This window comes from Ursus americanus, chromosome 2 (genome assembly GCF_024610735.1).
Source record: "Ursus americanus isolate L20-20 chromosome 2, mUrsAme1.1.p, whole genome shotgun sequence".
Lineage (NCBI taxonomy): Eukaryota > Metazoa > Chordata > Mammalia > Carnivora > Ursidae > Ursus > Ursus americanus.
Genome location: NC_142128.1, coordinates 66,191,581 through 66,212,151, shown reverse-complemented (window position 1 = coordinate 66,212,151; position 20,571 = coordinate 66,191,581). Strand labels below are relative to the sequence as shown.

Genomic DNA, 20,571 nt, shown 5'->3' with positions numbered 1-20,571 from the left:
GCACGCGTGGGGACACAAATGTGTGGCTGAGTGTCTTCAGGGTGGTAACGCACGGGAGCTGGTCTGTCAGTGCATCAGACGGATTGCTGAATCTTTAGAAACTTTGCAAGCTGGTTGCGAAACACAACTATTACGAAAAATTAAATTCCATAAGCTTACCGTTAAATCATTATATTAAAAACAGTGGCAAGAAATAATTCAAAACGCATCATTTCCCAACTATTGGACTGCATTTTAGTGCTAACTATGATCTCGAGGTTATTTACATCTATGGTATTGATATGGTGGGAATATCCTATCACGGGGAGCTGCAGTGCAGACCTTCCTCGTGCTGGTACCTTGAAATTGACCGTGGTGGGAGAATTTACACCACAGAAACTGGAAGATGCTACAAATCGGGGCTTCTCTTTTTTCTCAGTGAACCAATTATTAAACATTTACCCGTACATCACGGCTGCAGAGCAACTCATTCTCCCCCTAACACACAAAAATATGCACACAGTGGTCAAATGCCTGTTTGAGAGAAGGTTATCCAGGGCAAGGAGAGGGGTGGTGTTTGTTCTTGGATTTTTAAAAAAGATTTTATTTATTTAGAGAGAGAGAGATAGAACACGTGCACAAGCAGGGGGAGGGGCAGAGGCAGAGGCAGAGAGAGAATCTCCAGCAGACTCCCCACCCAACGTGGAGGCCGGTACAGGGCTCGATCCCAAGACCCTGAGAGCATGACCTGAGCCAAAATCAACAGTCAGACGCTTAACTGAGCCACCCAGGCGCCCCTTGGATTTTTTTTTTTTTTTAGATTTTACTTTTAAGTAATCTCTACACCCAGTGTAGGGCTCAAACCTACAACCGCAAGATCAAGAGTCACACATTCCACTGACTGAGCAGCTAGGCGCCCTCTTTGTTCTTGGAATTTTTAAAGCTGGTGTTAGTGAGGGAAGAAACACTGTGGGGCAGGGGGGTGGGGGTGTCTTCTCCCCTGCCAAATGCACACCTTCGCAGGTAAGATCTTCCTGGTCATGGTACTTAGTCCCTGTGAAGCAAAAAGAACTCACGGCCCATGAAAACTTCTCAGGTGCTTGGAATAATGTTAAATTATGGCCAGTTATCAATTCATTTAAAATGCACTCTTGTGTCTGAAAGTATGGCCTCACTTATCGAGGCCCCAGCCTCAAAGATGGAGAGTGAATGATAGGACTCCTTCTGAGCCAGAAACTCCCTAGTGGGAGGATAGCATTTTCCCTGGATCCTACCCTTAAGTACTTGAAGAAGTCGGTCCATTTGGAGCCCTGAGAGGGAGTAAGATTTAATTATTAAGGCTATTGTATTTACAAAGCCATTGTTATTTGATAGACAAATTCTTTGTCATAAATGAACCCTTAGAGGACCCTTAACCGGAAGCGTGCACAAACGCTTATGAAATTGTGACGACGCTTGTGTGGAGAAGCACACGCTGTCCCATCTGCCCAGGCAGATCCACTCCTCTGGGGCCACCCACCCGGAGGAGGTGGGAGGCAGGAGGCCACCCATCTTGGGCCTGGCTGAGCGCTGAGCTCAGGTGTAAAGCTTACAGACAGGAAATGCAGATGCTTATTTAAAACATCCTCCTGCTCACCTCCCAGGGGTTCTGTGCTAATAAATTGGCATTAATAAGATAAACTAATTGGGGGTGGACTGGCTCACAGGCCAGGCTCTCAGCTGCTACCTCCTGGCTCACAGGCCGGCAGCCAGCAGGAACCTTGCTGGGGGTGAGGGGCGGGGTGGGGGTGGGGCAGAAACAGAGGAGCCCAGGGTCTGGAGCAGGGGGCCCCTGGCTTGCTACAAACTACAGGTGAAGCCTCCTCTGCTTTTCCCCAGCCTGAGTCGGGTCCAGTGCAGGAGGAGGCACTCTTAACCATTTGGATGTATAGTTCCCTCGGCAGAGTAAAATCTTAGCCCGTAGCAGATGGGCAGGATGGAGAGACACAGAAGCCACATTTTCCTGATAGAAAACTGGGACACATAGTCACCAGATAGTTATACATTTGCTGTGTACAGAGGCAGTGTCGCAAGATAGTTTGGAGGTTGAAATGTTGCAGTGGATGGGACACGGCAGTGGTTTTTGGAAAACGAGAGGGAAGACCATTGTAAATCTTACCTTACCCAGAAAACCAGTTTCTCCGTGTTAGAGATCTTCTGTGGTTGCTACATGAGGATAAGTATTTTCTTTGGCTGTGGTTTGATACCCGGCATGGTTATTTCTGGCTACCATGTTTATTTCTCTAAGAAATAATTCTAGTAAAGTAACGTCCATTTCAAATAAAAGTAGGGAAACACATTAGTTTTCAGGCTGTAAGGACAGCCAGACTGCTTTTATTTTTTTCCTTTGGTCTGTTCAATGTTTATATATTTGCTGATACCTAATAGCAATCTGTTTACTTCATTTAGCCTGTATTTATTCAGGGGGCATTCTTTATAGTGAGACCATCTAGAAGATGGTCTCATGCCTGTCTTAGACTACAAATGTCTGTGTAATTCTTTGACCAGCAAGGAACACGGCACCGCACGTAGGGAGGTACTTAGAATGGCCCGCTCTGAAAAATTTTTTATTTTAGTTAATTTAAATTTAAATAGCCACGTGTGGCCAGTGGCTACCGTCATTCCACACTGCGATCTATGCTCATCACAGCTCTGCTTTTATTCACACACCCATTCAACAAATATTTTTGGAGTTTCAACCCTGGGCAGTGTGCTTTGCTGGGCTCTGTGGATTACAGGATTCCCTGCTCTCAGAAAACTTCCAGTCTAGCAGAAAACACGCCTATAAGGAAACACGGTGTGATGAGTGCAAGGAAGGAGCTTTTGTCTTGTGCACGGCTGCCCAGATGAGAGGCTGGGTCTGGCAGAGGGAGAGAGTTTTCCCCACAGGAGTTGTGTTTAAGCTGGGTCTTAATATAGTAGTACACCACAAAGTTAAAATGAGCGAGAGGGTTCAGGAAAAGAAGTTGTTTAATATATCTTACCCGTTTGCTCGTGATGACGCGGATGCCTTCGTGCTTAGCAGTGCATGACCACCCTGAAGACTATTCATACAAATAGGTCTGCAAGACAAGTGCAAAACAAAAAGCTCTTTTAATTTTTTAAAGTTTTATTTAATTAAGGAATCTACACCCAATGTGGGGCTCGAACCCATGACCCCAAGATCCAGAGTTGTATGCTCAGTTCCGACTGAGCCAGCCAGGCACCCCTTTTTAAAAATTTTTATTTTATTTTTTTAGTTTTAAGAAAAAGCTCTTTTGACGATGTTTTTTTTTTTTTAAAGATCTTATTTATTTATTTGACAGAGATAGAGACAGCCAGCGAGAGAGGGAACACAAGCAGGGGGAGTGGAGAGGAAGAAGCAGGCTCATAGCGGAGGAGCCTGATGTGGGGCTCGATCCCATAACGCCGGGATCATACCCTGAGCCGAAGGCAGACGCTTAACCGCTGTGCCACCCAGGCGCCCTTGACAATGGTTTTTTAAATGCCAGGATTTCCCAGCTGGGGAGGGATTGTGGTCATTCACCTGTTTGGGGACAGGATCAGAAAGGAACCTGCCTGGGAGATCAGTCCTTAAAGGCCTCTGGAAAACCAAGGTTTCCTACATTAGAGAGAGAAAGGGTGTGAAGCTGAGCTTGTCTTGCCGGCTGGCTGGCGGCAAGTCGGAGAGGGAGAAATGTCCGCTTTCCCTACTATTGTTGGTAAAAGGAGGCCGTTCACTGCAGTATAGAACAGCTCCAAAAACTCCTTCTCTCTCTAATATATGGGTGCATATGAAATTTGCCCCAAATGGTCATGGCAGACGGTCTTAAAAAGGGGAAATATGCCCTGTGTAAAAGCAGACACCAGCGCGGCTCCGCTCTGCCTCACTCGGAGCAGGGACTGGCTGAGGACATGCACCTAGACTCGGGGCTGCCTCCCTGCTGTTCTGGGGCCTCTCCTCCTCTCCACCTGCCTCCTCGTGTACTGCCCAGTCTCCTGGGAATGGCATTTCACCCACGTAGGGGAGAAGACTAATTCCATGTACTGGTGGGGAGGCCCTGTGTCTGGGAGCTAACAGCTTGGTGATCAGAAGCTCAGTTCTGCCCTCAGCAGTGCTGGGCAGGGGGTCATCCCAAGGATATCTTATTTTTTATTTTTAAATTCCAAAGCAGGAAGTGGGAAAGCAGGTGGAAAAATGCTCTCCAGCCTGGAACTGGGTGGGGGCAGAAAAGGCTAGGTACCTAAGCAAGAGGAGAGGCTTGTCTCTCATGGCTTCCAGCTTCTGGAAGGACCTATAAGAAATGGGGGCTCCCTGACTGCTTCTCCCAATGGCTTTCTCTGCACCTGCTTTCCTGCCCTCCTGCGTTGTGAGGGACATAGATTCCAGGAACGTTCTAAAATTTGCTCCTTCTATTGTTCCTTTGAGCGCGCTCCTCAGCTTGCTTTCCTACGTCTTCGTCTCCCCACCTTGCTGTTGCTGAGTGTGGCCATCACTCTGTTCTTGTTCTTCCTCACGGTGCCAGAATTTCTTCCCTTCAGTGCTCGTCCACAATGGGTCGGTGTAAGAGAGTGTGTGAACTGGGAAGGGGACACATTCTGGAGTCTCTGAGATCTTTGTGCAAATCCCAACTGCACCCTTTACCATCTTCAAAGTTAGCAGCAGCCCCCAAGACCACCCTCACTTCTGACATCACTTGCAAGCTTGGGCATCCCCAAGACCACTCTCAGTTTCTATAATGAGCTAGTAGAACACACAGAACTCACCAGAAGCTAGAATACCCACAGTTACATCTTATTACAGTGAAAGGATACAGATTAAAGTCAGCCCGGAGAAGAGGCACATGAGGCAGAGTTCAGGAGAGTTCCACAGGCAGAGCTTCTAGTTGCCCTCTCCCCATGGAGACGTGGAGAGAGCGCTGCGTTCCAATGACGTGTTGCCAACCGGGGAAGCTCACCCAAGCCTTAGTATCCAGAGTCCTTCTGGAGGCTCAGTCATGCAGACATGGCTGACCACCTGTGTAACTAACTTTCATTTCCAGCCTCTCTGGAGGTTGAGCTGATACGTGCCTGAAGCCCCCACCATAAATCACAGCATCTGCATAGACTACCTAGTGTGGCCTCAGGTCCCCAGGTAAAGACTCTTTTATCAGGCAGGACATCCCATGGGTTCAAAGGTGACCTCCCAGAAACCAAGGGCAAGGCTGGTCCTCTCTTTGGGCCAGGTTAATCTTTGACCACATCTCATCTGTGTGATGTTGAGATCTTCCTAGCCTCATTGGGTCTCTCTTTCCTCATCAGCACACTGGAGGCAATGACAATCAATCTTCCTGGGGTTTTGCGATGACTAAGTGATATATCAGATGTAAAGGACCTTGTATGTGAAAGGCTTCAGTGAAAATTAGGTCCCTCCTGATATCCTCCAGGTGCTCGGTTCTCATCTCCTAAACTGCCCCGGGGCATCATTCCCTCTCTCCTCTTCTTCCCACCCCTTATACCAACTTACTTTCCCCCGGAAAAGGGTAATACCCTACATGTTGTTATTAAACTGTTCTTCTTTTAAAAAGATGTGGGTGTGTTTTATTTTTTTTTAAGTGGCTCCATACCTCTCCATTGCACAAATTAACACAACATATCAGATCATTGTCTTCTGGATGGGCTACAGCGAATGTCCCTATGCATACACATCTTTGTGACTTGCTAGTGTTCCTACAGCCGGAATTCTTCAAGGTGGCACTGATGGGGCTAAGGGCCTATTCAAAGTCCTGACGGTATTGCCAAACTGCTCTCCCTAAAGCCTATATCAAGTTAAACCTCTACCCCAAATGCATGGACTAGCCTACTTCCCCATACCTTCTGGCCACCATATGCAGGAGAGTGGTTTGGAGGGCATAACAGACACTGCGGGGACCCGGCCCTGGCCCTCAGTTTTCCACCATCCCTGTGCATGTCCAGTGTCCTACTGCATACTGAGACTCAGTGCATGGGGGCTTTCTCTTCGCCTGAGCCCAGGGTTAGGCAGGGCTTGTGCCATTGATTGGGAACAATGAGATGCTAGGGAATGTGAAAGTCATTGATGACTTGCCATTCACCATGAAAAAGGACATAGTGAGCAGGGTTTCAGGTCAATAGAGTCCATGCCCACTGGAGTTTCAGCCAGAACTCGAAATACAAACTCAGGGAAGAAGAGGAAGCAGGAAGGCCAGATGAATGTCTGGAAAGAAAAAAGCAACCACTGTCTGCCCTTGGCACCGAGAAGAGCTGTTCCTGACACACTAGCAGAACAGTCTGCACCAGATCCAGGCTTGTCTTTGTCCCCGGCGTCCATCGCCAGCAGGTGGTGTCCCCTGATCAGGACAGGCCAGTGGCTGGGGACACTGCGGCCAAGGAAACACCTGCTACCACGCCATCAGGGCATCTGGGGGCCTTACACTCCCATCAGGCCCTTCTTTCCTTCTTTACACTAACGCCATGAGACAGGAGCTCCAGTTCAGTTTGAACCACCCGAACACTGCATGACTCCTATCCGCATCATCTTCTCTCTAGGACTTGGTTATCTCAGCTGTTAAAAAAAAAAAATGAAGGAAAGGAAGAGAAGTAGTAAGTCACATTTGTGCAGAGCACTTGGTTTACAAAGTGCCTTATCTCCTTGGTCGTCGCTTTATCCCCACTTCACAGATAAGAGTAAGAAGTCAGAGAGGGATGAGGTGATCTGCCCACGTTCACCCTGCTGGACAGCCAGGACTTTCCTGGAAAATCCTGTATTTCTTCAACTTGCCTATACTGGGAGATTCTAACATTGTAAATCTAAGATTTTTAGGGCCTGCCCTAAAATAGTGAAGTAGTTTTAAGTAGGAGCCTTCAGACCCACTAGGGCTTTGACCTGTTACTTGGGCAGGTTACTTGAGCGTTGGTTTTCCCCTCTTGAATAATTATAAGGCAATATTTATTAAGCATTTATTATATGACAAACATTGTGCTACATGAGTTATTTTGCTTATCCTCAGAACAACTCTATGGGGTAATATAATTACCCCCAATTTACAGATGAAGAAACTGAGCTTGACGAGGTCAATTGCAGTGTCTTGCGCATAGAGAAACCAACAGAGATTGGAACCTGTCAAAATAAAATGCTCCAGAGAGAATCTTCAAGGGAATAAAATTGATAGAATCTCTGATCGTTCTGAACATATGGATACAGACAATTGATGGAGAATTTAGAGTTGAATTATAATTACTGTAAATAAAACAAGTAAACAAAACATGATAATTATTAAGTCCAGAAAAAAAACAAAACAGGAAGTTTGCAGGAAATGAAAGGTCAGTTGTGAAAGGGTTGAAGTTGTCATAATCAATATTTCTTTTGATATAACCAATATCAAGATGTGACTAAATTGAGAGGTGGGGAGGGGGACAGGAAGGCTATGTGAGAGATGAAGGTAGGACTAAAAGGGTGTCTTTTATAGGGTTTTCACTATTCATCAAGAGACATTGCCTGGACCAGAAGCAAGAAGTAGCAATTTAGCATGTTATTTAGAGATAGGGAGAAAAAGAGCCAAAGAAACAACTCAGAAGAGTTGAAAGCGATGGCTTCCGGAGAGGGCAGAACATGAGGAAAATGTATTTTATAAGAAATCTTATAGAATGATTTGACTCTGATTCAGCTATATGCTTGTATAGCTTTAATTATATATTTTTAAAGAATTATATATTCTTTAATTATATATTTTAATTTAATTATATGTTTTATTAAAGAAATAGAAGGAAAATAAGTAACTTGCTCAAGCTGACCCAGATCTGATGTGGTGGAGGTAGGATTCGAACCCCAGCAGGCTGCCTCTAGAGCTGATGCCACAGCCATTGTGCAACGTGGCCTATAAAATATCCACCTCCTAGCGCTGTAAAAAGCAAGTGACTGATGTATACAAGAAACCCAGTGGCTGAGATACAATAAATGCTTACGAAAGGAAAATTATTTTCTTTCTCCCATTGAGCCAGCCACGTGGATACTTCTGGTAAGGAAGGGAGGGGGGTCCTACCCTGGGTCCAGGCCTGAGGGGCCCTGGTGCTTTGAAGCACCTTCCTCTAAGTTCTCTAAGTGTCCCTTCAGTGCCTGGGACCCACTGGGGTCAGTAGTGTCACCTGAATGGGGCTTCCCAGTTTCCAGATTCTCCCCTACAGAGAATTTTCCAACCCTGTACATTCCCTCCTCCTCCCTTTCCCCAAAGGGGTTGACCAGACACCCCTCAGAAGGGCCAGGACTGGCTGCTCCAGGGTCATCCTGGAGCCTGTGGTCAGGCCAAGCTCCAGAAGGGTGCACTATTTCATTCAGAGGACTGTGTGAGGTCAGGCTGCCAGAACGATGCTGAGAAAAGATTTTGAGTGAAATCAGATTGTTCGTATAGACTGGGGTCCTGCAGAAACTTTTGCCCAGGGTCCCTGACGCCCACGGGAAGCTCTGCTTTCAGGCCCTGCCATATGGACCTTCCTCTGTTTCCCATGACATAGTCTTTATCCAGTAGCTCTAATTGCAGGTCTCAAAGCAGCCAACGGAAGAGCGGAACATTTTGTCAGTTACGTGGAGGATTCCGTCCTCCACTTTTCACTGTTCGGTGCAGGAGGACACTGAGGAAGTGTCACGTCCTTGTGAGAGACTTCGTCACAGCGCCAGGACAACACTGAGATCTCTGGCCTCCCAGTCATTGGACTTCTTCCACCCTATCTCAAGTCTGGGACAGGGCCTGAGCCCCCATAGCGCAGAACAAAATCTCCCCTTTTTAAACGACCACGCTAGCCCCAGCGGGAATCACAACTTTCTTACATCCCCGATTTGGGATCCAACAACTCTTCAGTCAACAAACGTCCCTGGAGAGTCTACCCCAAGCAAGTCTCCCTGGGAACACAAGCTCTCCGACACATTTCTGCCTCCAAGAAGTCACAGTCCGATGGTGGAGGGGCATTTACAGGACAAAACGTGATACCGCGGGGACTTCAGTGACGCTCCTTTTCAATGCCGGTGGTTGGATGAGAAGAGAAAGCAGGAGCTTTTTTTCCGGCGGCGCAGGCCTAGCGAACCGCTCCCGGACGCGCTGGGCGGGGCTGCGGCCGGAGCATCTCCACCCCGCCCCCCCCCCCCCCGCCTCCTCCGCCCGGGTCCCCGCTCGGCGCGCGAAGGGAGGGGCGCGGGGGCGCGCACGCAGGATGGCGGGGGCGCGCCGGCCGCCCGGGGACGCGCACGGGCTGGTCTCTGCCCTAATGCGGCGGCTGGCGGCGAGAGGCGCTGCAGGGGACGCGGGGGAAGTGGCGGCGCCGGCGGCGGACAGCACCGACTGCGCCCAGGGCCGGAGCCCGCGCCCTCGGAGGTAGGCGAGCGCGGATACCGGAGAGATGGGGATGCGATAGAACGGGGGGTCATGGAAACCCATCTAGCGACACCCCCCTTGTTCCCGCCCTCCTTTGCCCGTCTCCATCCCCCGACCTGTCCCCATCCCCCTCTGACCACATCCCTGTCCCTTCTCCTCTCCACACCATCACCTGACCCGAATCCATCCTGTTCTGTGGATATCTGCACCCACCCCCATTCAGCTCCGACCCCTCTGCCCACCCCAACACCCTTTCTGTCTCATTGGCCGCATCCCCTCCCCCTTCCTGCATCCTCGACCTCTTCCCCTTGCCTTCTGTCCCTGCCTTATCCACAGCCCTGCCCTTATACCTGTTTACCTCCACACCCCACTTTGTATGACCCCATCTTTCCTACCCCTCACATCAACCCCTCTCCTTAGCCTCCCCTGTCCTCATCCCCACCTCGTACCCCCATCACTCTGGGGGCCTGTCTCTCCATCTGCTCCCTCAGTTTCTGTCCTCCTCAGGTCCCTCTGCACACCCTGTCCCAGCTCCTTCCCAGCTGCCTCTTGGTTTCCTCCTGCACCATAGTCCCTCTCAAGAACCCCATCTTCCCCTCCTTGGCTGTTAGCTGGCCTGCCACCCCATCACCTTTCCCATTTGCCCTTCCGGGTGCTCTGTGTAGCCACACGGTTTGTACTGAGTCTCCATCACCTGATAATAGGGCCCTCCTTCCCTGCTTGGGGAGGCCTAGGGCCCTGAAGGCCTGGTGTACTCACGGTTACAAAATCCACTTATAACCCCTTTCTGCATGTTTGGTCCAATTTATGGCTTGGGGGTGAAGGATGCTGGGGGCTAGTAGGCCTCTTATGTTCCTCCTCGGCCACCCTCTTCCCCTAGCTGTTCAGGTTTGTTTCCTAGATGGACTGGGGGAGGGAGTCTAAGCATAGGGAAACTAGGTTGGGCAAGAGGCAGGGTCCAAGGGACCGGCCGAGGACCTCTTCCTGGTCTTGTTCTGAGCCCTGGGATGCAAAGGCCTGGATGCCGAGCCCCACTGGAGGGTTGGAGAATTTTGGATTTTAGGGAGAATTCTTCCTCAGCCTCTAAGTCAGCACTTTGGCTTCAGGAGCTGTCATGAGTGTGGCCCATGGGCTGGGCTGAGAGAGGGCAGAGTGCTGAATCACCAAGACTCTGGTCCCCATGGCAGCCCCTCTCCTGCCCTGAGCCAGGTTCTGCTCCTGATTCCTTCCTTGGCATTTGGCAGTGGACTGTGGGTGTGTTGGGCAGCGATGCCTCCTCCCTCTGTCTGGAGGAATGGATGACAGTGCCCCTTTCCAGCCTGTCTGTCTGCCTGGGATGAGGGCCTGGTGTATGTTATCTACCCTTGGAACTGTAATGAGCCCTGCTGGGGCCCAGTCAAAGCTCCGGCAAGGGCAGACTGCAGGCCTTTGAGACGTGGTTGGGCAGGAGTTGAATTGTTTGTATGGGGCCAGAGACTGGCAGGTTCAGAACCCACCGAACTTGAGATGTTAAGTAGGAGAAGCCCAGGGACAATGTGTGTGGTAAACGGAGGGTCCTGAGGACAGGGGCCATACCAGCTGTGGGAGTGGGGAGTAGGGAGAGGAAGGAAGGCAGAGACCTATCCTCCCCTCTGGTGTGGAGATGGTTGGATCTAGTGGAATTGCACGGCAGGGGGAATTGAAGGAAATTGGGGGGGGGGTGTCATTCTAACCTTTTGTTTTAACTGAGTTGGCACTTCTTTGTGTGTGTGTCGAGAAAACTGCTGGGTTTTCTTTTTTTCCTTTTTTTCTTTTTTTGAGTCGCACTTCTGAGGGATTAATAGCTTCCCCTTCGGATTCAGCTGAAAGTGTGTGTGTGTGTGTGTGTGTGTGTGTGTGTGTGTGTAGATAAAGAATGAGTGTAGCACAAATGAGGAAAGAGACTCATTCACATTTAACCCCAATAAATTGTGTTTGCTCCCTAGGACAGGGAATGGCAGCCCAATCCCTGTCTTGGGGACTACAGCTAAATCCCCAGGGCTTAAATTGGAGGTTAAGAGCACATTGCTGATGGGTTCTGTCCCATCTCCATAAGGGTCCCTCACTTTAGAAATCCAAGTGTTTGGACTCCAGCTCTTGTGCGACAACCCTGAAGGGGAGTTAGGCACTGCCTTGGGGGGGGGGGGGATGTGTGCGCCGCCCAGGGGGATCGTTGTCCTCTGCTTTGTCACCTTTCTGAGCCCCCTCCCATCGTAGGGGGTGGGGCGGGAAGCTTCCCCAGGCATTTCCTGGCTCAGGGAGGAGGCAACACCTGGAGCTGTCCGTCAGAGCTGATTGGATTAAGGTTCTGACGTTGAAATGCTTGGCTGGGGCTGAGGTTACGTGGGGGATTCTGATAACAACGTACATATTCGCTGGTTTTGTGCCATGAATCTCACCCCACATCCCTTGTTTGGCATCGCAGAGGCTTCGCGGAGATAAACCGAGGCACACAGAAAGAGGAGCCGGCTCCCCGGAGAGCTGGAGCAGGATGTAGCGAGCTCCCTGTGGGCTGAAGCAGATCGGCTTCCGGGGCTGCTGCTTTCAGGGGTGCATTGAGGAGGTGGCTGCTATCTGGGGTGGGGGCAGTTCTGGCTGGGATATCTGAGGAGGAGGTGTGGAGGAGGGTCCCTTTTCTGCAGTGACCGAGGGACAGAATTCCAAGGCTCCTATCGCTCTGTGTGCATCTTCCCTCAGCACCACTGTCCTCCTAGCCCATCCAGGAGCTGGGATGTGAGGGTCATCACTTAGTCTTTAGAAAAAAGAAATCCTTGGGACACCAGGAGGGGGGAGGCCGAGAAGTTCAGTCCTTAGTCTGTTTGGCCTAGAGGACCGGGGTGGGGGGGAGTGAGAAGAACTTAAGGCTGGCTACATACTTATTTATTTAGCAAATACAAATGAACCCCACAGTGTGCAGTGTGGGGATTGTAGAGATGAAGATTGAGACAGCGGCTGGTCTCTCAGAGCTCCCAGTGTCATGGAAAAGAGAGACAAGTAAACAGACAAATACCATAGATAAGCTTGAGGGAGAACATCTGGACAAGGATGTCGAAAGGCAGATCTTTCATTCCAGTATCAGCCCCCTCTCCTCTGGAACCATGAAGATGACTGGGTGATTCTATCCAGAGGCTAGGTCAGGGCTGGCCCTGAAGTTGGCTAAGGAAAATGATGGAAGAGAAGGTGAGATATAAGATATTACCAGATCCCTGGCTTGAGGGGGAAGAGAAATGTTCCTTGGACAGCTGAACCTCACTGGGAGCTGCTTTAGCCCGATGGGAGGAGGGCACCCAGAGGGAGCTCTGGGACAAGATCAAGGCTACTCAGCTCTCCCATTTCCATCTCCTAAGCTCTTGTATTTTAGGGGCAAATTGTGGTCTGGGTATGCTTAGAATGTTAGAGGGAGTCCGAGGAAAAGAACCGTGTGATGGGGAGTAGCAAGTGCATGCACAGGTGCACGCTCAGAATCAAGAGAAGTAGGAAAATCGCGAGCTCTGGCACGTGGGGAAGGGTATGGGAGTCCTGGGGAGGAAAGAGTCAGGTGGGAGTCATCAGAGAAGTCCAGATGGGGGAGGGGAGGTTTTTGAAGTTATACTCTTGAGCCCAGGTCACCGTGCACATCCATAGTTAAACTGGGAAAGAACGGAAGGAGAGAGACACTCAGTCTTATTTGTCCAAGGAACACCCTTCTTTCCCACACACTAAATTTAGTTCATTTCATTAGCGTGTCCTGAGTCTTTGAATATATCCCAGGAATTGTGTTAGGTGTCGGGTGTATGAGTGAGTTGGAGAGACAGAAGCAAAAACAAATTAAAATTCAGTACCAGCAATGCTATAACAGAGGTTGGATGAGTTCTTGGCATTGTAGGAACAGGGCAGAGGGGTCATGGTGGACAGTAAGACCTGGAGTGATTGTACTCCACTGTTTGGATAGACCCTGTTTTGGGCAGGGCAGCTTGATGTCAAACTTTTGAGCATTTACTCAAAATGCCCGGCTAGAGCCCATGCCAGGCTGCAAGGGCAGAGTTTGGATGCATATGGCCTGGTCCTTGGGACTGTGGGGGAGGGCTCTGGGAGCTAATGGCTATGCTGGCTGCTTGAGTGGGCACTTCCAAAGCTTTGCTGACCTGGAGCACCAGTCGGATTGTGCTAGCCAGCTGGAGAACTCTTGAGCCACTCTCCTTTCCTTAGATCTTGAGGCAGGCTGAGAAAAATACAAGTGTCCTACTGTAATAGTCATCATCAAAGATTGTTTGCTATGTGCTCGACACTCTACTATGTGCTTTACATGCATCATTTCATTTAATCCTACAAAAAGAAGGATTGTTAGGATTCTGGTTTTATAGATAAGGGAGTAGACTCAGAAAGGTGGTTCTTTAAGACTGTGGAACAGGTAAGCTGCAGAGCTAGAATTCAGACTTGTATTTGTTTGACATCGAAGTCCATGCACCTCTCCTATATATTATAGGAGAGGAAAAATAAAAACCTGGGATGTTTTATCCAGTAGCCCAAGGCTCTCTAGGAAAATCTGTTAGAAAGGCTCAGCGTGCACATTTGAGTATCTACTGTGTCCTTCTGAAGGATACAGAAACATGGTTCCTGCTTTCAAATGGTGGAAGTAAATGGAAACATATGACAACTCTTAGGAATCATACAAGACAGTATGTAATTAAGTCTTCAGACCCTGGAGAGAAGAACTTTAAAGGAAGGAGTGATCCCTCAGTATGGCTATTGGAGTCAGGGAGGTGATATGCATAGTAGAAACTACTCAGTCTTTGCGGTCAGACTTACATTCAAACCTTGGTTCTTCCATTTATGAGCTGAGGAGCTGCAGCTTCCCCGTCTGTAATGTGGGGATATCAGTATGAACCCTGCAGAGCTGTTATAAGGATTAAATGTGATAAGGCAGGGAAGGCCCCAGCAGAGCCCTGGCTGGCAATAAATACTCATCAAATGCTAGCTGCTCTTCACAGAGGAGGTGAGAATGGAGCTGAGCCCTGAAGGATTGGTAGAATTGGTAGAAGGGGAGAGTATTCTAGATGAGGGAACCCATCAGGTGTATAAATAAAAACCTGATGGGTTCAGGTTCTCTGGGAAAGAAGTGACCTGCCTCATCTAGCCTGCTCTCTCCAGGTCCTTGCAGGAAAGTCTTACAAGAAAAGGACATCACCACGAAAAGCATGAGGGGCTTCTGTTCTTACTTCTGGCCCCATCATTAACAGAGCTTAAATGTGTTTCTCTCTCTGTAAAACTGGAAGATTGCTCGAAGTCTCTTGTCCCAGAAGCTCATGTCTCTGGAATTTATGTCATTGATTAATTTCTTGTTCTGCCCTTCTTCTCCCAAATGTCATGCCTTGATAAAGTTAGAGTGCCTGGGGTACGGTGGGCTCATCCCCTCGGGCTGTTATCATCCCCTCCTCGCTCCTGCAGCTCCCTTCTCTGGGAAGCAGCTGCCTGAGCATCTGCCTTCCCCTCCTTCACCTGCTCCTCCTCGCTCTTCCCCTCCCAGGCTGGGCCAGCCCCTCCTGAAAGGCCTCCCTGGCAGCCCCTCTCCCCGTCATTATGATGCTAATCGTGTTGTTAATTTTTCTGAGATGCAGAAAGAAAGCCCCAATCTGTTCTAATGAATTTAATTAGAGAGGGGCTTGGAGGGCTTCAGAACCTCTTACCAGGATCACAATAAACAGAGTTAACGAGATAAACAGCCTGGGATCAGCAGCTCAGGGGTAGGAAGGGAGGATTTACCACTCAGTCCTAGAATGAGGAAAGTGTCCGGGGCACCCAGAGTTGGAGGAAGTCTGCATGAGCTGTTGTCCACCATGTGGGCTTCCTTTTGGCCCTTTCCACCGGCCCCACCCAGCCCCGTGTACAGGACTTCATACCTAGTTCTGCCCTTCAGTGCCAGATGCACCTCGGGAGAAGGTCCTGTCATTGTCATCATCATCACCAAATATCTGTTGAGCACCTGCTGTGTGTATAAGGGGTACTGCACCATCTTCTGGAAGCTCATGAGACCCCATCTCCTTTCTGAAGAGGAAGGAAGATATATGTTCAAATATAAGAAACATTGGCTAATTCCAGCCAGTAAATGCTAGAAAGTTGGCAGGAGATTATTTTGGGCTTAGGTGATCTGGAAAAGCCTCTTGCGAGAGAAAGTACTTGAGGTCTTGAGATACCAAAACTTGAACACTTAATAATCAGAACTCCTGGAGTAAGAGCAGGAATGTGCAGGGGATCTTTGAGTCAGGATGAATAAATGGTATGGCTTGGGTGGTAGGTGCTTGTAATTCAGTAGGGAGGGATGTGTCTGGGGCGGTTTATTGAGGTATAATTATAGAGGACCCTGAATAACCTGGTTGTGCTGGAGTCTCCCTGCTTTCCGTCTCTGGAAACTCAGCATAGCCAGCTTGGGGAAGGGCCTAAAACAGGATGTTTTTTGTGCTGAGCTCACTGTCCTGGATAGTTTAGGCCAATGGGGGTGGACGGACCAGATGCTAAGTTTTGTTCTCTGATCTTGTGATTTTCTGGGATGCGAGTGAATGTCTGGCAGAGCAATTCCAAGGACTTTTCCCGGTGAGAGTTCCCTCCTTCTTTACTGATGCTGGCCAATTTGCCTTGGCAGTAGCATTTTTATGCAAGTATTCAGTGGAATCTTCCAGTTCCAGGGTCAGTGAGTTTCATAACTTGTCTCTTTATATTACTAAGAGTTCTCAGAGTGTGTGTATGTGCATGTGTGTCTGTGCTTGTGCGTGCGTGTTGCCTCTGTTAGTGAAATTATTCTGACTAGATTCTGATTCTAGTTTGATCTTTATTTGCAACACAACAGTTGTTAAACATTTGTGAGCCTTAATTTCTCCAGGTGCAAGGGAGGAAGAGTCATCCCTGTATCTTATTGTGCGTGGATCCATAAGCTGAATGCTTTGAGAATAGGATTTTAAACACAAGGAGGAATTATAACTAGGATTTTGACAAGAAGTATAATATTGAGCTGACATTTTAAGTCAGTTCTCTGTCCCCCTTGGAACTTCTACCTGTGAGACTAGCCAATGTTTTGTTTTGGGGCATCATCTTTGGTGATTTTGTTATTTTCCAGAGTCTGTCTGGGCTTATGCATCATTAGTGGTGAAGTTAACACTGCTGTCAGCTGTTGGTTGGCCTATTCGTGTGTGTTTATATGAGAGACACTGTTATAATACCCATTGTGTGGTGTTTTTCCACACAATGGTGGTGACATGTTCTTTATAAAGGAAAATGCCTTTGAGGCCACAGGCAATTTTCCTATGCTGACATAGGCAAGGACAGGGCAGAAACTAGATCTCTTTCTGATCATCCTCACACACTGAGTGGAATTGAAGGCTTTGGGACTCATCTTGGGAACTAAACCAGGGTTCTCTGACTGATCCAAGCCCTGGGCTATGCCTTGTGGGGTTTTTTAATATTATAAAATATATATAATATTTGTTGTACCTGCAGTCAGTGTTCAAAGGCTCTCCTATTTGCATGGCACACCTCTAGGTGGCTTCTTGTTTTGAGAGCATGTTTAATGTCATAGAATGTTAGAGATGGCCTAATCCAAGATCATTATTTTACTGGTCAAGAAACAGACTCAAAAGGGCTACATATTTTGCTTGTGGCTGCCTGGCTAGTTGCTGGCAGAGGTAGTTCTTCCACACACTGGACCACCAGGAACTTTAAAAACCACATATAAACCCAGTAATTGTGCAAAAGGATAAGTAATTAAGTCCCCTAAAGCATTATCTAAATCAATAATGCTTTGGGATATCAGAGAAGAGAGGAAATGAATGTAGACTGAAGTCCTTTGGGAAAGTTTTGAAGAGAAGCAGGGGCTGGTTTGGGGGGCTCTAGGGATGGGTAGGATTTGAATAGGTAGAGGAAATGGGCCTTTCTGATGGGGTAAGGGAGCATAAAACCAAAGGTTTTCAGGAGGGAAGCTATGGTCGGGCATTGTACTGGCCAGGCTAGAGCACTGGAAGGTATAGCTGGAGGCTAGAGTGCAGAGAATCTTGACCCTGACTGAGTAGTTGGTGAGGAGCATGTGAAGCTTCTTGACTGAGCTTCCTCTGTGTTTGGGATGGTGTTTGAGAGATAGTTCCTTCTGAAGGGGTGTTTAGGCAAAGGGGAATGCTGGAACTTTCTCTTGGGTGCTCACAGGGAACTTGCCGCTGTCCACGGTGCTGACCTGCCTCTGAAAGATTTTTCTCCCCAGTGATGCTGGGTTAGAAAGCAAAGCCAGAGAATGTTTAGAGCAACCCAAAGGGATCTAGAAAACAATTCTGGCTAGGACTAGGTGGTGCGTGGGCTTTCTGGCATCAGCCTAGTTTACAGCATCTGACTTTGCAGTCCTTGTAATGAAAGCAAAAGTATGGATTGGGGGAACTAGTAAATGGCCCTTTTAAGGAGAGACCACGTGTGTGGACATATGCATGCTAAAATGACCCAATTTGTAGCCTAGTAAATTTTGCCCAGAGTCTTTGTATTTACATGAGAATTTCAGGCCATTTCTTCTTTCATTGTGAAAATGCACTCCCTCTACTCAACATTTCAGAGTATCTAAAACCTCTCTGGGGGCACCTGGGTGACTCAGTCCATTGTGTCCGACTCTTGGTTTCTGCTCAGGTCCTATTCTCAGGGTTGTGAGATCGAGCTCTACATTGGGTTCATGCTTCCTCTCCCCCTCTGCTCCTCCCCCTGCTCACACTCTCTCTTTCTCTCCCTAAAATAAATAAATAAATAAATAAATAAATAAATAAATAAATAAATAAAATCTTAAAAAAACCAAAACTTCTCTAGCAAACATGGAGGGAGCAACAGAAGTTCCCAGAATACCCTACTCACTAGTTCAAAAGAAACATTTAACTGTCCAATAGAGCTTTCTGTGATGATAGAAATGTTCTATATCTGCAACTGTCCAACATGGTAGCACTAGGCATGTGTGGCTCTCAAGCACTTGAAATGTGGCTACTGTGAGAATTGAATTTTCAGTTTAATTGAATTTAATTTAAATAGCCATGTGTGGCTAGTGGCCACTGTATTGGACTGCATAGCTCTATAGTCAGAACCCTCCGTGTTTGCCACTTACCCTTGTTTATTGGTCTGTCATACCTAGACCTCTTTGACATAGAGCAAAGTGGACTTTTGAGTAGGGGTGAGTTTGACACATTGCTGGGAAAGGCCCATTGCTGGAAGTCTGCTTCTGACTATGAGTTTTGGCCTGATTTTCTTATTGTCACCGTGAAAGCAACCATACGTGATGTACTGTGTTTTTCCTTTTCCTTTTTTTTTTTAAGATTTAATTAATTTATTTATTTATTGACAGAGAGAGAGAGAGAGTGAGCGAGTGCAGAGCAGCAGGTAGAGGGAGAGGGAGAAGCAGGCTCCCCACTGAACAGAGAGCCCAATGTGGGTCTCCATCCTAGGACCCTGGGATCATGACCCAAGCTGAAGGCAGACGCTTAACTGACTGAGCCATCCAGGTGCCCCTGTGGTTTTCTTTTTAAGGACTGAGAGCATGCTCCTTGGATTCTGGCTGGGGCCCCAGGGACCTGAGCTAGGACTTTTTGGAGCCTTGAATGGGCAAGCAACGTAGTGTGTATGGCCCAGGAAATTTGGCTCTGGGGTGAGGGGGCAAACAGATGATGTCCTACTGTGTTGGGTGTTTGTGGGCATCTAGCAGAGAGAAGTTTCTGGTCTTGATCCATCTCGCCTACTAACTCTAGGCATTTTCACATCCTGTTTATCTGGTAGAGTGGACATGATCCAGGATGAGGGGCATGGGGGAGTGGTAGAGGTACCCGAGGGAAAAAAATGCCAATCAGGGGCGCCTGGGTGGCTGAGTCAGTTAGGCATCTGCCTTCGGCTCAGGTCATGATCCCGGGCTCCTGAGATCGAGCCCCACGTCTGGCTCCCTGCTCAGCGGGGAGTCTGCTTCTCCCTCTCCCTCTGCAGCTCCCCCTGCTTGTGCTCTCTCTCTGTCAAATAAATAAATAAAAATTTTTAAAAAAACGCTAATCAGTAAGTAAGTAATAATAACCTGTCCAAAGACCAGAGTAAAAAATTTCCATTGTGTTGGCATATGCAGTATACATAGGTGTGCCTAGCCTTATCATAAACATGCTCGATTTCTGTGGGTCTCTGGTCTTAGGTTTGGCACATATAAATCTGATTTCCTAAACTGGAGTGCATGCTTTTTGAAGACGGGCCTAATAGTTTTCTTGTTTTCTCCCATAGAATCTCAATGTGCTGATAGTAATCCTTAATAAATGCCTGCTAGTGAGTAGCTCTTTGTTAGCCTGGAGCTATGGGTTTGACTCCTAGAAAATGTGTGCACATGAATACAAATAATATTTATTGAGCCCCTGCTGGGCGTCAGTCTCTGTACTTGGTACTGTGGGCAGTGACAAAGGAGGAGCAAGGATGGCTGCTCTCAGTCTAATGAGAGAGCAAAGGCAGGCACGTGTGGAAACAACACACACACAGGACGGATAGAAACAAAGACAGAAGTGGTAGCAGGGATACAGCACTGGGAGTGGGTTGCAGGATGCTGGCAGGGGCCAGATTTTGTGTGTGTCTCTGTCTGGCCTTCTCTCGAGGATTCCCTTCTTCCTGAGGCGTAGCTGGTACCAGCCACCTCCGTGCCTGCAGGGACAGTGCTGCCTTTATGGTTGGTCAGGCAGCTCGCTGTCTCACTGGGGCTGGGCTGAGGCGATGCTGTCCTGAGCTTGCCTCTTCCTTAAAGAGCACTCGGGAAGGGGGGAGAGGACTGTGTGGAAGGGGAAGAAACTCCCTTTTCTTCTGGTCACTGAAATGGTGACAGGGTTTAGCTCTCGAATTTTCTTCTAGGCACAGAAGGGGTTTGTTGGGATCTCAGCAGCTCTTGTACATGGAGCCCCATGATGCAGGCCCAGGTGCAGCTCTGGGGGAGACAGGAAAAGCAGAGCTTGGTGGCATGGCTCTCTACAGTCACCTGAGCCCCCTTGCTTTACCCTCTAGGAGTATGCACTGCCTGGCGGGGAGCAGGTGGGCTGTATCTCCCAGCTGGGGCTGGGGCAGGGGACTTCTCTTGTTGATCCACAGGCCGCAGCCTGCCCTTTCCCACCTTCTGTGTGCACACAAGTCACCTGGGATCTTGTTAAAGTGCACAGACGGAATGATTACGTCTGGATTGGGCCTGAATTTC

At 48.5% G+C, this 20,571-nt stretch overlaps 1 protein-coding gene across 1 annotated transcript in view; it reads left to right on the top strand.

Moving 5' to 3' along the window:
* Positions 1 to 9,252: 9,252 nt before the first annotated feature.
* NFASC (neurofascin) overlaps positions 9,253 to 20,571 on the top strand; it is a 179,309-nt gene continuing 167,990 nt past the window's right edge. The window contains exon 1 of the mRNA XM_087856758.1: positions 9,253 to 9,359. Coding sequence (XP_087712884.1) covers positions 9,253 to 9,359 — 107 coding nt within the window. The remainder of the gene's footprint in view (positions 9,360 to 20,571) is intronic.